The 18,830-nt window shown below is 40.3% G+C and overlaps 1 protein-coding gene across 1 annotated transcript in view; it reads right to left on the bottom strand.

Moving 5' to 3' along the window:
• NIBAN1 (niban apoptosis regulator 1) overlaps positions 1 to 18,830 on the bottom strand; it is a 152,870-nt gene that overhangs the window by 60,673 nt on the left and 73,367 nt on the right. The window contains exon 5 of the mRNA XM_030302408.1: positions 14,846 to 15,013. Coding sequence (XP_030158268.1) covers positions 14,846 to 15,013 — 168 coding nt within the window. The remainder of the gene's footprint in view (positions 1 to 14,845; positions 15,014 to 18,830) is intronic.

Below are 18,830 nucleotides of genomic sequence, written 5' to 3'. Positions count from 1 at the left end.
TCAGGTCATGATCTCAAAGTTTGTTAGTTCGAGCCCTGCATTGGGCTCTCTGCTGTCAGCTCGAAGCCTGGAGCCTGCTTTGGATTCTGTGTGTGTGTGTGTGTGTGTGTGTGTGTCCCACCCCTGCTTGTGCGCGCTCTCTCTCTAAAAAATGAATAAACTTAAAAAACATTTCTTTTTTAATTTATGGGGTTTAAGCCATCCAGTCAGTGGTAATTTGTCATAGCAGCCCTAGCAAACTAAGACAAAGCCCCAACACATAAGCCAAGCCTTGAAGCTAGGCTTAGAAAAGTGAAGACGTAACATACCCAATGCCTTTAACCTAAACCTTAGGCCAATGACTTTATGCTACCCTTTACATAGTCTCCGGGATGCTGGGTACTCCCAATCCATATGAGGTGCTCAATTAAATTGCAGAAACCACCCACATATACATGGTTTTAGACCATTACAAGGAACATTGCCTGTATCAAACCTTGGCACTGAGTAAAGGAGATAAACACTTCCCCTGAGAAATCATATTCATAAGCATGTTCCCACAACCTTTATGGCCTAAATTCACATTAGCTGAGTGCTCCAAATATCTAGTAGTGCCCTCTAGCATGTGGTGAGAAGAAACACAAATCCTCTCTGGAGGAATTCACCTTCAGTTGGCCTCAATGAAATATAAGTTTATCATGAAATATCACAAAGTACACAAGTTAATAAGGTACCATGAGCAAGAACAAGCAGAAATAAGAACTAGCAGAATAGAATCCACAAAGATCTCAGATAATGAAATTAGCAGACACAGAATATAAAGTATGTTAAGTTTAACACGTTTTTAAAATAAAAGAAGGAATTAGGGTACGTGGGTGGCTCAGTCGGTGTGTCTGACTTTGGATCAGGTCATGATCTCATAGTTTTTGAGTTCGAGCCCAGCATTGGGCTCTCTGCTGTCAGCACAAAGCCCGCTTCAGATCCTCTGTCCCCCTCTCTCTGCCCCTCCCCTGCTCACTTGCCCTCTCAAAAATAAATAGACATTAAAATAAAAGAAAGAATTAAACATGTGAGTAAAGAGAGATGGTTTTAAACGACTATTCAGATTAGAAAAAGAATGAAAATAATGAAATAATAAAAAAAGTATGACAACTAAAAAATAAAACTCAACGAGTGTAACAGCAGATTAAATATAACTGAGGGGAGCCTGGGTGGGTCAGTCAGTTAAGTGTCTGACTCTCGATTTGGCTCAGGTCATGATCTCACAGTTGGTGAGATCGAGCCCCATCCACGTTGGGCTTTGTGCTGAGTATGGAGCCTACTTGGAATTCTCTCTCTCTCCCTCTCTGCCCCTCCCTCTGTGCACTCTCTCTCTCTCTCTCTCTCTCAAAATAAATAAATACACGTTTAAATATAGCTGAGAAAAAAGATCTGTAGAAACTTTTCAGGAAAAACAGAAAAAAAGATGAAAAATATAAAATGTTTATATCATATGTATCTTATCAGATTTCTTCCAAAGAGAAGACATAGAAAAAAGGGAGACAAAGAGATAACGTCTGAGAATTTTCCCAAATTTATTAAACAGTAATCCACAGATTCAGGAAAACCAACAAATTTCAAGCAGTATAAATAAACAGGAAATCCACAGCTATGGCACGTGAAACTGCAGAATGCTAATGACAAAGAAAATGTATTTCTTTAAGTGAGAAATACATCAAACTACTTTCAAAAGAACAACAAATCTCTTACCTTCAATGATGGAAGCCAGAAGATAGTGGAATAAAATATTCAATGTGGTGACAGAAAAATAACTACCACCCCAGGATTTCACATGTGGTGAAATATCTTTTCTGAACAAAGAGGAGGTAAAGACATTTTCTGATAAACAAAAACTACGAAAGAATGAACCCAAACTAAAGGAAATTCTACAGGATATAGGTGAGGAAGAAAGAAAATGCTTCCAGATAGAAGGTCTAAGAGGCAAGAAGAAATTGTGAGCATAGATAGTGTAAAAATGTGGTAAACATTAAAACTGTATGAAACAGCAATAATAATATATTGGAAAGTCAAAATAAAAAGATAATTAAAATTCAAGTCAACAATAGCCTATAAACTCTGCGGCCAGGGCGGGGGTTGGGGGAGGATGTTACAGGAGTTAATGTTCTAAGTTACTTGTATTATTTTGAGAGAAAGTTGAGGATGTTGATTAATTTTTGAGATGTTAAGTTATGCAGGATAACAAAACAAATAGAATATACACATTTTTATTGTGCAATACTAATCTAGAAGAAGGGAAGAATGTAGAGAAAAGAAAACAGAAAAAGTGAGATATATGGAAAACACAAAATAAGATAGATTTAAAACCGAAAGTATAAGTAATTATAGTAGATATAAGCAAACTAAATGCTCCATTTAAGAAACTGTCATGTTTTTATTAAATGGATATTTGTGTAAGCCATGAAAAAAATAAAATCAGTGTTGCTATATTAATATCAAACAACATAGACTTGAAAACAAATAGGATTAATGGAGATAAAATGGGTCATTTCATAATGGTAAATGATTCAATTCACAGGAAGCTAAAACAAATTTTAAATAAGTATCCATCTAGTAACATGTATATGTTACAAAATATGTAACAAAATATAATCCAACAATGAATAGAAGTGGAAAAAATCTACCATTCATGGCCACTTTCAAGTGGCAGATTTTAACATACCCCTCTTTAGTAACTGATAAATTTAGCATAGTAGAAAACAATCATTAAAAAAAAAAAAAAAAGGACTGGAATGACACAAAGATACACTAAAGCTTACAGACACATACAACTGTAAAATGTATAGAAGTACCCATGGTGCTTTTTAGGCTGTGGGCCCCCTCCCCCAGAACACCACATACAGGCCATAGAACAAGGTGCAACCAATTTTAAAGAATATCAGACAGACCATATTTTTTGTCTGCAGCACAATTAAGCCAGAAACCAATAATAAGGGGTGCCTGGGTGACTCAGTCAATTTAAGTGTCCGACTCTTGATTTCAGGTCATGATCTCACAGTTTGTGAGACTGAGCTCTGCATCAGGCTCTGCACTGAAAGCACAGAGCCTGCTTGGAATTCTCTCTCTCCCTCTCTCTCTGCCCCTTCCTTGCTCACATGTGTGCTCTCTCTCGCCCTCAAAAATAAATAAGCTTAAAAAAAAAATAAATGCACAATATATACTTGGAAATTAAGGAACATAATTCTAAGTGACTCAGAAGTTAAAGAAAAAATAATAATGGAAATCAGAAAATATTTAAATCTGATGGTGAAAAATGAAAAATACTGCAAAAATGATAATGAGGGGTGCCTGGGTGGCTCAGTTGGTTGAGCGTCCGACTTCAGCTCAGGTCATGATCTCATGGTTTGTGGGTTCAAGGCCCACATCGGGCTCTGTGCTGACAGCTCAGAGCCTGGAGCCTGCTTCAGATTCTGTGGCTCCCTCTCTCTCTGCCCCTCCCCAGCTTGCACTCTGTCTCTCTCTCTCAAGTAACATTAAAAAAAATGATAATGAAATATCATTTCACATCCAAACTTGTAGATTAAGCTAAAACAATATGTAAAGGGAAGTTTAAAGCATTTATACTTATATTAGAGCAGAAGAAAGGATGATTAGTGACTATATTAGTTTTTCTATTGCTATACAAACAAATTACTCCAAAAGCTAATGACTTTCAATAGTGGTACATATTCATCCTTTCTCATAGTTTTTGTGGGTCAGGAACTCTCTGGGTGGTGGCTTGAGGTGTTTCATGAGGTTGCAGTCACATTGTTGGCCAAAGCTACAATCATCTGAAGGCTTGACTACAACAGAAGCATCCACTTCCAAGGAAATTTTACTCACATGCCACCATGTTGAGGCTGGCTGTTGGCAAGAGGCCTCAGATTTCTCCACGTGGCCCTCCACAGAGCGCTGCTGTGTGTTCTCACTAGATGTGGCCAGCTCTTCCCAAGCAAGTGACCCAAAAGAGAGAAAGTCAGGCAGAAGCTATTCTTTTTGTGACCTATTCTCAGAACTCAACATACTACTTCTGCTACTACTCAACATACTACTACACCTCACCTCTAGTTGTGAGTCACTAAGTCTGGCCCACATTCAAGAGAGGGAAAATTAGGTTTCATCTTTCTCAAGGAAAAGGTGTCAAAGAATTTTCAAGCATTTTAAGACCCTCACAATGAGCTAAGTATCTACCTGAAGAGATGAGGGGGGTAGGGATGGGGAACAACCAGCAAAAGAAAGCCCAAGGAAATAGAAAAAAAGGCAATTAGAAAGATAACATCAGAAATTCACCTAATAAAAAACAAATATGCTATCGTCTGCAAAATCCAAACGTGTTTCTTTTTAAAAAAAAAGTTGACAAAATTGACAAATTTCTAGTAAGACTGAACAATATTAGAAATAGAAAAGGAATAACTATATGGGGTGCCTGGGTGACTCAATTGGTTAAGTATCCAACTCTTGATTTCACCTCAGGTCGTGATCTCACAATTTGTGAAATCAAGTCTCACAGGGAGCTCCATGCTGATAGCACAGAGCCTGCTTGAGATTCTCTCTTTCCCTCCCTCTCTGCCTCTTCCCACTATGCACATGCTCTCTCTCTCCCTCAAAATAAATAAATAAATAAACTTTATTTTTAAAAAAGGAGAATAACCTTGATGGCAAAATGTCATTGCAAAATTGCAGGCCAAATACACTCAACACTGATGTGAACATCCCCTGAGATATTAGCAAATCAGTTCAAAATTATATTTCTATAAACCAGCAACAAACAGAAAGTGTTCATAGCAGCACTGTTAGTAACAAAAAATGGAAACAACCCAAATGCTTATCAAGAGTAAAATGGATACTAGAAATTATGGTACATTAATACAATGGAAAATATTTTGCCATGCAAATCAATGAAATACAGCCGTAAGCAATAACACGAGTGAATCAATGGAGTAAAATACTGAAAAAAAGGAAGTCATGAAAGAAGGTGTGTAATAAAATTCCACAAGATAAAGTCTAAAAACATGCAGAATGATTAAATATATACAATAAAGCTATGAAGAAAAGCAAAATACAAAATCTGGGATGGTGCTCTCTCAAAGGGAAAAGAAGGTAATAGGATAAGGGGGGGGCACATGAGAAATAACAGAGGTGATAGTAATGTTCTTTAAACCTTTTGCATACTTCATAAGCATTCTTTTATAGCTAGTCAATGTTTAATTTAAAAAAAAAGAAAAAAGCTCCAGGGGCTCAGTCGGTTGAGTGTCCAACTTTGGCTCAGGTCATGATCTCGTGGTCTGTGAGTTCAAGCCCCACATCAGGCTGACAGCTCAGAGACTGGAGCCTGCTTCAGATTCTGTGTCTCCCTATCTCTCTGCCCCTCCCCTGCTCATGCTCTGTCTCTCTCTGTCAAAAATAAATAAACATTAAAAAAAATTAAAAAAAAAACAAAACAACTCCAAACAACTAATAGAATGAACAACAGCCCCAACATGGTTCTCTTCCATCTTACAAGCTCCAAATTCGTTCACAGTATGGGAAGGACAGTGGCTCCCCATCCCATGACAATAGGTGAGACTTTTCTCCAAGCCCTCCTGCATGTTGATTTTAAAAAGAAATATAGGAGGCGCCTGGGTGGCTTAGTCAGTTAAGCATCCACATTGGCTCAGGTCATGATCTTGTGGTCTGTGCGGTCAAGCCCCATGTTGGGCTCTGTGCTGACAGCTTGGAGCCTGGAGCCTGTTTCAGATTCTGTGTCTCTGTCTCTCTCTGCCCCTCTCCTGCTCATGCTTTGTCTCTCTCTCTCTCTCAAAAATAAATAAACATCAAAAAATAAAAATAAATAAATAAAAAGAAACCTAGGAACATATGCCAAATGGAGTTCTTTTATAATGTTGATTACACAGCCACGTATTAAAACAGCCATCTCATTTGCTATATCATTTCCATCTTACCATATTCCACCCACAGGTTAAAAAAACAAACACAAAAACCCTTGAAAGTTAGTCAAGCTTTGCCAAAATCAGTCATAATAACATCAAAAACTGTCCAGTAATTTTGGAATGTGCCCAGTCCAAATAACACAGACAAATAACTTCACTTGAATTAATTTCAACTCTCTGCTTGTTTAATCTTTTTTATATTTGCTCCAATTTGTCACCCTTGGCTACCATCATAACACAACCTTTAGATCTTCATACCAAAATAACCACTTGGTTCATTAGAAGTAGGAAGTGGGGAGGGCGCCTAGGTGGCGCAGTCGGTTGAGAGCCTGGCTCTTGGTTTCTGCTCAGGTCATGATCTCATGGCTTCATGGGTTCAAGCCCTGCATCAGGCTCTGCACTGATAGTGCAGAGCCTGCTTGGGATTCTCCCTCTCTTGCTCTCTCTCTGCCCCTCCCCTACTTGCGCTGTCTCTGTCTCTCTCAAATAAATAAATAAACTTAAAAAAAAAGAAGTAGGAAGGGGAGGTGAAGAGCAAGAATCAGTGGTTTCACTGAGGTGATAACATTTGCTGGACAGGCCAAAAGATGTGTTCAACAGTAGTTTCATGGCAATGTAGCTTCAGGCAACAGATAAATGGAAGACTATATACATAGGTACTGGTGGTGATAAATGCTAAATGGCTGAGAGAAAACACTTCTCGTGATTCTAGTCTCTGATGGAGACCTATTCTTTCAGTATCAATTCTTAGACTGTTTTTGAGAGATTTGAGTAATTTAAGTGTATCCATAAGTATAAATAATATGAATGAAACACATTTAGATCTATCATTTTGGCTTTTTACTTTAGTTTTATTCAGGTGCAAAACTGACATATAAAATTATAAGATATCTAATAGGTACATCTTGGTAACTACGTATATACTACATACTATATATATGTATAGTATATATATGTATATATATGTATATAGTATATATATATACATATATATATATATGTAGTAGTGGAAAGTATATATATACATATATATATATATGTAGTAGTGGAAAGATTCCCCCTGTCTAGTTAATTAATACATCTATCACTTTGTGTATTTATCTCTGGGGGGGGTGGTTAGAACATTTAAAATTCTACTTTTTTAGCAAATTTCAATTATACAAAACACTATCAACTATAGTCATCATGTTTTACATTAGATACTCAGACCTTATTCATCTTATAGCTGAAAGTTTGTACCCTTTTACCAACCTCTCCCTATTTCCCCTACCCTACAGTCCTGGCAACAACTTTTCTACTCTGTTTCTGTGAGTTTGACTTTTTTTTTTTTTTAGATTCCACGTATAAGTGACACCATGCGGTATTTGTCTTTCTCTGTCTGGCTTATTTTAGGTGTATTATTTTTAGACTATTCCAACCCATGTCCTCACAAGCAGCATAATCTTCCTTTACAAACCAGCTTTTATTTAAATTATATAAAACCATATATAGTTTTATCATACACAAAATTTAACCAGTAGACAAGCTACATTACCAAATATTTTATCTTCAGAGCATATCTAAACTAAAAGATACAGTTATGTTTAGCAGGTGCACAATATACCGAGTTAAATTCAGATAGAACTACTTATCAAGAAACCAGACATAACCCACGTTTGGGTCATGCAAATGTATCATAAAGGTAGTCTGATTTAATGGTTTTGTGTTTTAAAGGACCAAAAGATGAGTCTCCTAAAAAGAATGCTGAAAAGACAATAGATGTCAAGGACTAGGTGTCAGAACAACTAGTCCTCTACCACTAACCAGCTGTGTCCTTGGGCAAGTGACGCACTATTTGAGCCTTATCATAAATGAATTCTGGTGGGTTAGAATAGGTGACCACTAAGGTCTCTTCCAAAGTCAGCTTTGTATAAACAATAAGCAAGGGTCAGAAAGGGGGAAGTGATAACTCCTTTAGAGAAAATGGCATATTCACAAAGGGACAGAGAAATATTTGTAATTTGTACAGCATTCACTGTGTGAGGCAAAGAGCACAGACTAAAACCAAGGAGAGAAGGTCATCTCCAAGCGGGGAGAATCTTTGGGAAGAATTTCCTTGGGTCAGTCCTATGAAAACTGGAAACTGATATCGAGTTACTTATTAAACAGTAATTTAGCAAGCATTTTCCTTTATGGTGTATATAGGTTTTTATGCATTGCAACAAAAGTACACTGCAGAATACTTTTTATAAGTAAAAGCATGCAAAGAGATGTTTATTAAAATTATACTTATATTTATGTATGTCCAAACATTCATCTCTAATAAAGTGTCCAGAAGATCCCACGCATAGTTAGAATTTTCTGACACAGAGATAGGTGTGTCTGTAAATATAAGTATGTGCCACAAATTCTTAAGTATGTTTTCATATATAACAACATAAAATGCATTGTACAGTTTCAGTCAAAACTGGTTGATGCCCACATCAGACACTTAGTCCCTCAAGTAATGAACTTGTTTCACAGGTGATAATAGGCTGAGGAGACACTGCTCCAAGGAGACATTAGTGAAAACAGATCCGAGATCCACTGGTGAGTACTGGAGAGCATGAAACATCATGTTCAAATAAACACACCAGAAAGGGTTTGCTCTATTTACTTGAATCATAAGATCCTTTTCTGTTTTAAAATTCAGTTTAATTCAGCAACATTTACTGAACACTGAAAATGTGCAAGTGTCAAAACCAAATCTAATAGAGGCGTTTGATTTGACGTGGGATTTCTGGGATAAGAGCTCAAAGCAGTCAATCCTGACAGCAACCAATTCCAAAGTTTAATCACCGTGACAGCTTCACATTCAGCCTGACTCACTCCATTACAGGCACCCTGGGATGTCACAATTGTCATAAGTGATTGAACAGTCTAATTTGAAACAGAGGTTTGCAGGGCATCATTACATGATTCTACTCTTCTTCCCCAAATTCTCTGGGCTCTTCTTTTATACTAACTTTTCAACCCATGTGCCCTCCTGCTTCCCAGATAGTTCACTCTCCCCTCTTTCTTAGTATTCAAGATGATGAAGACAACAGTGTCTGGTGAGTGGCAATCCTGGCTGTCCTTCAAGCTAGCACAGTACCGTCGAAGAAAACTTTGCCAGCGGTCCCCCTCCTTTCCAGAATCACCATTCATCCAGTGATGGTGGCCTTCTAACATCAGACTCTTTTGTTCCTCAAACCCTTTAGGCTTTGTGTTGACAAATTCCTTCAGTCACTCATGCCAGTGTGGTTTTGAAATAGGCCAAGCCACATTTACAATTATCGTCTCTAAAATCACACTTCAATTCTGAAGTCAGCTTTATTTTAGCAGTAAGTTATTAATTCATTCATGTCCTTGAGCCATTTTATGAAACACAAGATACTTGCCTGAGCACTGCATGGGGATACAAGGGTGACACACGATTTCCCTTGAGGGACTTGAAATAGAGGAAGAGAAATAGGACAAGGAGATGTGAAAATGAACAATGTGAGGCAAACTATAGACAGTTTCCAATCAGGGGGGCAGATAAGAGGTGCTAGAGAAGTTAACCTTGGGGTCTTCATGGCAGGGGTCAGACTGAAGCTGGTTCTCAAAGGAGCAAGGAATAGGGAGAAAGGAGGCATAGGTATTTGAGGTATATGCAAAGCCAAAGGTATCCAAGTAACACTCTGATTCAAAGAAGGCGGGAGGAGTAAGGCAGCAAGATTGGGAGAGTGGTGGCTTGTGCCCGTGAATACAGTAAATCAGGCCCAGCCAGCCGCCTTGGAATGAAATGTTTCATCTTTGTGACAATGGCCGTGCCCACTGAAGGATTTTAATCAAAAATTGTGCTTACAGGTGATTTATCTGACTGTTACCTATAGAAGGAAGTGGCAGTAATTGGAAAAAATAAGATCAACCATAAGCCTCTGGGAATGTTTTTTATATATGAGTCCCAAAGCAGGTTGGTAGCAGTGAACTTGAAATAAAATATAGAACAGACACTGGCAATTAAGTATGTATCTGTATGAAGAGGGTGAGTCAGACAGCCTAACTGAGCCACTGAATTTCACAAAGGTTTTATATTCCTGATGAGCTTGCTGCCTACAGGCTCAATAGTAAAATCACAGATCCACGTAGTGAGTGAATAAAAGCACCAACCCATTTCACTTAATGTTTACAGATTTTACATACAAACATCTTTAAGCTGCACCAACATACATGCTCCATGCTTTTTCACACATGAGCGTATTTGTAACTACCAAAGGATGAAGGATTGAGATATTTACAGAGCCTTTACCGGACACCAGACCCTTGGACAATTGCTGGCAATGGGGATACATAGAAAAAAAAGCCGGTCTCCCTTTGAGGGGCTGGCAAACCACAACCTTCCTACAAAGCCAGCCACAGCTTCGATGATGGCACAAAGATTGCTGATTTCCCCAGATTGTCCTCGTCTCCAGCCCTGTCCACGTGTCTGTCTATGAGATTTCCTCACCTGCATGTTCATGGACTTTTCCAACTCAGCATCTACAACACTGACTACATTACCTCCTTCCCTTGGAACCTGCTCCTTAGGCAAGGCTGCCGTCTCACAGAATGGCAGCAGCTGGGACTCCTCCCACTGCCTCACTCTCTACACCATCTAACCTCAAGTTCTGTCCATTTTGATTCCTGGATATCTCTCTTATCCAGCCACCTCTCACTATCTCCATTATCAGCTCTCTGGCGCAGGCTACCCCCATCCGTTGCCGGCCAAAGCTTCCTAAGTGGTCTCCTGGCATCCCAGCCTGCTACTCTCCCATCCTCTGCCCACACAGCAGCCAGTGTGACCTTTCTAAAATGAATATATTACTGAGTCACTTATCTGCTTGAAACCCTTTAAAAGTTTCCTTTAGCTGTTAGAATAAAGTGCAAATCCCTTAATATCTATTGCAAAGCCCTTTATAGCCTGGATCCTGCCCATCTTCCCATCCCCACTTGGATCCTCTCTCCTCTCTAAGCACCAGACACACAAAATTCTTTCACTTTCTCTAATGATCCATGCTCTGACTCTCTTCCTGACCCTCCACGCATACTATTCCCCCCGCCAGAAACACCTTTTCTCCTTCCTGCAAATTCCTATGCCAAGGAATCATTATCCTGAGCTGAAAAGACAGGCTTGCATTGATAATGATCATTATTCCATGTTGCGTATGTACAACTCTGTATTTGTTAAAAGAGTTTTTAACTCTAACCCTATAACTACAATGACCAGATTTTTCAAACTAAAGTTCTAAAGAATAGGACAGGGCTGTGTTAGAATACCTTGGCTTTATGTAAGTCTCATTTTATGGAAGTGGACATTTAGTACCCTGACCTTCCCTCACTGGGGACAAGGGATTGCAGTGTGATTCCAAAAGGACAGAGGACAGAAGTTGCTCTGGGCACATAATATGCAATGGGCTTGATATTTAGGCCAGTGTGTTGGAGTGGGATGTTCTGCTAAAGAATAATCTTGTGGAATGTTTTTATGCCTGCTCAATGAAGAGGTGCCAAAAACAAAACAAAACAAAACAAAACAAAACAAAACAACACACACACACACACACACACACACACACACACACACCTACCTTTATGTACCTTGGGAGTGTAAATAATATTTGAGGAGCCTAGAAGCAGCTCCCTCTCTTGAAGGAAGAAGGAGCAGAGAGCTCTCTGCCTGCCCCAACCTACTCTAAGACATAGCTTTATTGTCCAAGAACCAGGTGTCGAGACTGAATCTGTCAAGACAAATCAGGCCCTTTGTTGAGATTAAATAGGAAACACACCCACCCCATAAGGAGTAGTAGGAGAAGTGGTTCCGGATTCAGAATGAATGGACAAGGATACCTGGACCAGTTTGAACCCAGAATTCCTGGGGCAAGTGGGCTGGGTTGTGGTGGTATTTGAGCACCAAGGGAGGTATCCTAGGAACCCCCAGTGGCAGACATCTTTGGTGGAACTTACCACAAAGGCAATGAAATGATCTTCCTTCAAAGATTCCCTGAGGGTATTATGCTTAGTGAAATATGTTAGACAGAGAAAGACAAATACTATATGATCTCACTTACATTTGGAATCTAAAAACAAAACAAAACAAAACAAAACCAAGTCATAGGAACAGGCATTAGATTGGTGGCTGCCAGAGACAGGAGGTAGGAGGCAGGGAAAGGGGTGATGGTGATCAATCAAAGGTATAAACTTCAAGTTATAAAATAAATAAATTCTGGGATGTAATGTACAGTGTAGTGACTATAGTTAACAATACTGTAGTATATATTTGAAAGTCACTAAGAGAGTAGATCTTGAATGTTCTCATCATGAGAAAAAAAACTGTAATTCCGTGAGGTGATGGGTATTAACTAAACTTATCCTGGTGATCATTATATGATATATATACATACATATATCATAATGGACTAATGGTATTGGACTAATACCATGTTATGTCAACTTACATTTCAATAAAAATGAAAAAGAAAAAAGAGGGGCACCTGGGTGGCTCAATCGGTTGAGTGTCCAACTCTTGATTTCAGCTCAGGTCATGATCTCACGGTTTGTGAGTTTGAGCCCCATGTCGGGCTCCATGCTAACAGTGCCTGCTTGGGATTCTCTCTCTCTCCCTGTCTCTGCCACCCGCCCCCTCAAAATAAATAAACTTTTTTAAAAAAGGAAAGGAAATGAAAAAAAGATCCCTGAAGACTTGTGAGTGGACAAAATCAATGATGGCCCAGCACCAGCTGCCTGAATATCTCAGACCTAGTTCTCAACAGCGGCATGTTGTGGCCTGACAGCCAATGGAGCAGAGACAGCAGGCTGACAGCCCTACTCTATTTGCCTGAGAGTGGAAATCACGCCGTCCCCTTAGGGTTTCAGGCGCCCATCATGGCCCTAATTTCACATCTATTTCTGGACTCTTCTGGTAATTATGGAAAAAAAGAATGGTTCACTGTTCGTGAACCTCTTACGGGTTTACTCAAGATCACACAGTGAATAACAGGTAGAGATGGAAACAACAAAAGTGAGTCAGTAAAGATGGGTGGTACATTGTGCGGTCAAAAACACAGAAAGACAAGTGAGGAGGGAAAGACCCGGGAGCTCACTGGCCCATGGCAGTCAAAGACTGTTCCCTACAATGTTCTGATGGTCTCTGGTCCTGCCTGCAGCTACAGGAATTTCTGCCACATCACAGCAAGTCTGCATAGAGCCTCAGTGAGGGAAAGTTGTTTATGGACAGAGGACTGTGACATAAAATGAGAGCAAGTGACTAGACCTTGTTATCTTAGTGCCTTTGATAACACTGGAGAGCAAAGTTAGGTTTTGAATTGACTGAAATCTTCCATAAATGGAATCTGAATGCAGGCTACATCACATCCAAAAATTCCCCAGGGAATTTCCTATTATGTACATGGAAGGGGGAATGAAGCAAGTCCCATCTGGCGAGGCAGAGAACATTCTCTGCTGCGTGAAACTGCACGGTTCGCATGGTTAGTGCCAACGGCATGTTCATACTAGACCAAGGCCCTGCACACAGAGGTGTGAGTGTGTTGAAAAATGAGCTAGATGGAATGGGCATTGCTAGGCAATTATTTGTCTCTAAAACATCAAAACCACAAGGCAAGATATTAATAAGGGTATCGTTTTTATAAAGTCCCTAACCAGTTATGAGCCAATATTGTGACCATTGTTACTCAGAGTTGCTATAGCAAAATAGAGTGACATTATTTTTTCCCATAGCTTCCTACCAATACACGAGCTAGAATCAAGAACAGACCAACAAACATCGCTAGTGACTTTTGCTCTTGAGGACTGACATTCTCAGGGAAACCTCAGAACTCTAAAGAAAATATACAATGACATTAGCCTTATTAGGAAATAAAGGCACTGATGGATAAGGTGACTCAATTCAAAAGTCACCCGCTCAAAAAGACCTCCTCTGACAAGCCTCAAGTTCTGAACTCCATTCTGCACTGTGTAGTAACACCCCATTATTCTGCAGCACATTATCAAGTTATCTTGTGAATTTGTGCTCCTGTGGTCCTTCTTCTGTGTTTGAATATAGACCCAGAGAGAGAAACTCTGCACGGTTCATGACTCTGTTCTTAATACCTATGGAGGCTGACACAGGGTACATCCTCGATGATACGTGACTAACTACCTTTCCAGCGGCCAAAGAACAAAAAGATAAATTATCTGTAAATGAAGACTTCATGGAGTCCAGAAAACCCCGCATTCACATCAATTCATCAAAAACATCCCATAGCGCAATGAAAAGTCTTTTTCCCATTATAGACGTGATACTGATTAAATCCATACCTAGAGCAAAGTGAAGCCAACATTACTCCAGGTGTGGCCCACGACCAGCAGCATCAGCGTCGCTCGGCAGTTTGTTAGAAAAGTAAAATCGGGGCTCTACTATAGATCCAGTGAATTAGAATATCTGAGGGTGGGGCCCAAAAATCCGTGGTCAATAAGTTCTCCAAGTGATTTTGTGTACCATAAAGTTTTGAGCAAGTTATTCAGATACAAAGGAGAGAAAAAACAAGAAATGTCATAAGGACTAAATTTGCCAGGGACAGCTGGCACATCCTTGCTGTCATTTCAGCAAGAAACATCAAGAAAAAGGAAGAGGATGGATTGTGCACAAAATTATATGGATAAGTACGGCTCAAACGTGCCCTGCATTCTGTTTCATGGAGGCTTCCCAGACCTGACTCAAGAACCAGCAAAGTGGAGGTGCTCCTGGGCTCCAAACTCCTGCTTTCACTTGACTTCCCCTCCTTTCAGGGGCCAGCACAATGGCGGCTCTTTCTAGGAATCATTCTAGAGTAGGCCCCCTGAGAAAAAGCAGCCCAGCTGCGGATGTGAGGACAGCCATGTCATACCGTGATTGAGATGTCTGATGCAGTCACTCAGGAGAGCACTGAACTTCTTCTGCTCGGCAGCCTCGTGGAAGCAGAAGTAGCCGTGTCTGAGGAATGGCTGCCACAGGTACACCGGGAATTCCTTAGGCACAACCACAAAGGGCTGAGCGTTCTCCTTCTCACTGGATGCTAAAGAAACATTGAAAACACAAAGACATTTTAAAACGTGTTATCTTTTATTTAAAATACTTACTTCAGGAGGCACCTGGATGGCTCAGTCTTGGTCTGACTCTTGGTTTCGGCTCAGGTCATGACCTCATGGTTTGAGTTTGAGCCCCGCATCGGGCTCCGCAGCTGGCAGCACGAAGCCTGCTTGGGATTCTCTGTCCCTCTCAATCTGCCCCTCCTCGTCTTGTGCGCTCTCTCTTTCTCTCTCTCTCAAATTAAATAAACTTTAAAATACTTATGTCAGCCTGTGAGGGAAACTCTTTGGGGCAGGCCGTGGAACAGAACCATGAAGCAGATGTCTTCACAGGATGGTGGAAAATGGCAGTTCAGGCCCCTCTCACTCCATCCACCAGCTCTACCTGTCTCGCTCCAGCAGGTGGCCTCACCTGCTACTTGACAAAGACAGCCAGGGCCACCAGACATCCTCTTTCTCAACTTCCTCATAGCAATGCTCCACAGAGTCTGCGCATCCCCACTGGCCTTCCTCAGGCTCACCTGTCCACCTGTGCAGATGCTCACACTCCCGTCCCCGCTCCTCCCTACCGCTGCCAAACCAACACTTGTTTCTTTGAGCAGCAACCCGGTTCTCACCTCGGTCTGGTTCCTGCCCCACCAGTCCTGAAACCCCAGTGCCGAGCTCACTGATGTCATCCTAATGGCCAACCTGGGGCTTCTTCTTCATTACCTAAGCCTTTCTTTTTTTATATTACCTAAGACTTTTTTTTTTCATTAAAATTTTTTTTATTTTTTTTAATATGAAATTTATTGTCAAATTGGTTTCCATACAACACCCAGTGTTCATCCCAACAGGTGCCCTCCTCAATACCCATCACCTACCCTCCCCTTCCTCCCACCCCCCATCAACCCTCAGTTTGTTCTCAGTTTTTAAGAGTCTCTTATGTTTTGGCTCCCTCCCCTCTAAACTTTTTTTTTTTTTTTTTTAGAGAGAGAGAGAGTGAGTGTGTGTGTGTGCACATGTGAGCAGGGTAAGGGCAGAGGGAGAGGGAGGGAGAGAATCTTAAGCAGGCTCTACGCTGAGTGCAGATGGGTTCCCATTTTATGTAAGAAAGGAACAGATCTCACAACTGTAGGATCATGACCTGAGCCAGAATCAAGAGTCAATGCTTAACTGATTAAGCCACCCAGGTGCCCCCATTACCTAAGACTTTTTAACCTAATCTGAAACATCTGTTGCTGCTGCTAACTACCCCTTCTTTGGAAAAGATTCTCTTCTCTCCCTTTGACCTGTAGCATCACCTCTCTCCTGGTGTCCTTTGTGCTTTTTAAAAAATTGTTTCTTCTTGGTCAGCTTTACTGGTTCCTCTGCCCCTTCTCTCCATCCCCCTGTGAAGTGTTGGTGTTTGCCCTGTTCTGTCCTGGCTTCCCTCCACTCTCACTAGTCTCTGCTCTCCTTTGGCGAGGTCATCCATTCCATGATATCACAGGTAGCTTCTACAGTTCCTATTACCTTTTCCTCTTTCATTTCCATCTAGAAAATCTTTTTGCCTAGAAAATCCTCATTCATCCTTCAAAAGTCCATTTAAAAGTTTCTCCTTGGGGTGTCTTTGTTGGCACCCCCCCCCACCACTGTACTACTAGAGACAGAGTTGTGTGCTCCCTATGTTATTCTCCCCAAATATTGCAGAAATCTGTTTTCATGTCTGGCACTCACATTCAGGGTGGAGGGCACAGAATGAGATGAGCTCCCCACTGGTTCTCACACAGTTCTCCTCCCCAAGAAGCAGTACCACTGCCCTGGAGCTCCCAGAGGATGGAAATTGCATCGTACATATCCTTGCATGCTCAACCCTTAGCACAGTCATGGAACTGACTAGATGTTCAACTACAGTTTGCTGAGTAAATGTGCTATGTTATCCTAGGAAAGTTTAAAAGCTTTAAACAGTGGACTTTTACCACTTACCTCAAAATCAATTCTAAGAAACTCATGTTAAACCATGCTACTATTCATATCCCTACCCAAATTTTATTTCCTTCCATGCATTCCAATTATATATTACGCTTGGTTAAATGACCCCCAGCTTATTAGCTCTGTGCTCACTGCCTACATAAAAAGGGCACCAATCTCAGGGAAGGGGAGGAAAAAAGAACCGTCTAAGAGGCCACTGAAAGCACTGGGTGTACCCAACGATGGATCAAAGCCACTCCAAAACAGAGTCTTGCTACTGGCAAATTAATAAATCAAGACTGGATAAATAAAAAACTGATTTCCTGGGGCATATATGGGGACTCTATTTCAACGTCCTGAAAGCTGAAGGTAACAAAGTAGAATGCACTAGAAGCACAATCTTTGGCCCACCAGTACCTCGAAAACTACCTGGCAGGCACATAATATAAGAATGAATCAATGTATGAACGAACAAACGAGTGAATGATGAAATTTGGTAGCACAGACCTCTAACAGTAACACATTATCTATTTCCCCCTTCTTTCTTAGTTATAAAATCCCTAACTTTCAGTTGAGCAAGTGACTGCTTAAGACAAAGACTATGTTGCCAGCTTCCATTGCAGCTTGGTGTGCCCCAGCCACTATGTTCTGGTCAATGGGATATAAACTAGAGAGGTAGCAAAACTTCCTGGAAGTGTCCTTGAAGAAAGGGAATGCCCCACCTCCTCCTTTTTTCTCCTTCCTGCTGTCTGGAATGAGAAAACCCCTGCCTGATGCTCCAGCAGCCTCCTCAGACTATGTCAATAAGGGCAATGACCTAGAGACAAAGGGAGAAAAAGCTAGAAAGGGTCCCTGACATTTATGGAACTGTCACACCAGCCCTGGACTTGCAATATCCAAAAATATTTTTAGCAAAATAATAAAGCTTTATGTATTTGAGCCTTTTGTTTTGTGCACCAAATGAGATTCTAAATAACTGTCAAATAAGTGAATCACCTTAGCCAAATAGGAAGGCATTATTGATACATCATCTTGGTAGAATAGCATGTAAAGAAGACATATTCATTCATAACCTCCAGTGCTTTTCCCAAGTGGGGTTAATGCTTCCCATCTTTATTGTGCCTTTATTCTATTTCCAGTTGAATTAGTAACACACAGTGAGTCTTTCCCGATTAACATGGTTTTATGAAACCATTCCCCTCACTCTTTCCAAGATGTCAGTTTTATACAAATAAGTCAAAAGCAACACTGACCCTTTGCATTTAAAAGCTTCAGCAAGCCCCTTAAAATTCACTCCTCTTAGCCTCTAGTTGTCTCCCATTTAACAATGTACAACAATTTTCCAGAGGCCATTAGTCTGCATTTTTTCTGAGTTGAGTTACAAAGATATCACAAATGATCTACTGTAGAATATTCTATTTTTAATACCCAGAGAGCCACACCATACAATAAAAAAAAAGTCACTGAAATACCGCAAACTGAAGCCTTGGGCCAAACAGCGTTAGTCACACAGGCCTTGTGTTTTTTATTCCTTTTCATTCCTTCTGATATGATTTCACCAAAAAACCGATAAATGTATTGTCTATTCTGACTGATTTCATTGGAAAGTTCTGCTGGAGAGATTCTGAAGAGTCATCAGGTTGGTATTCCCATTTCTAGTGGCAGCTCCAGAGCCAAGATGACATACAAGTAGATGTTGAAAGGAAATATAATAATATGTACAGTACACATAAAGCATTGTTTTAGCTTGAATTACTTAGTAATAGTTTGTTAGTCTAGGTTTATGGTCCATGTACTAATCCTATAATAGTGCTATTAAAAACCCTATGCTAAGCATTCTGCACCAAAATAATGATTGATAAAATAATTATA

Source organism: Lynx canadensis, chromosome F1 (assembly GCF_007474595.2).
Source record: "Lynx canadensis isolate LIC74 chromosome F1, mLynCan4.pri.v2, whole genome shotgun sequence".
Lineage (NCBI taxonomy): Eukaryota > Metazoa > Chordata > Mammalia > Carnivora > Felidae > Lynx > Lynx canadensis.
This window is presented reverse-complemented; position numbering and strand designations above follow the sequence as displayed.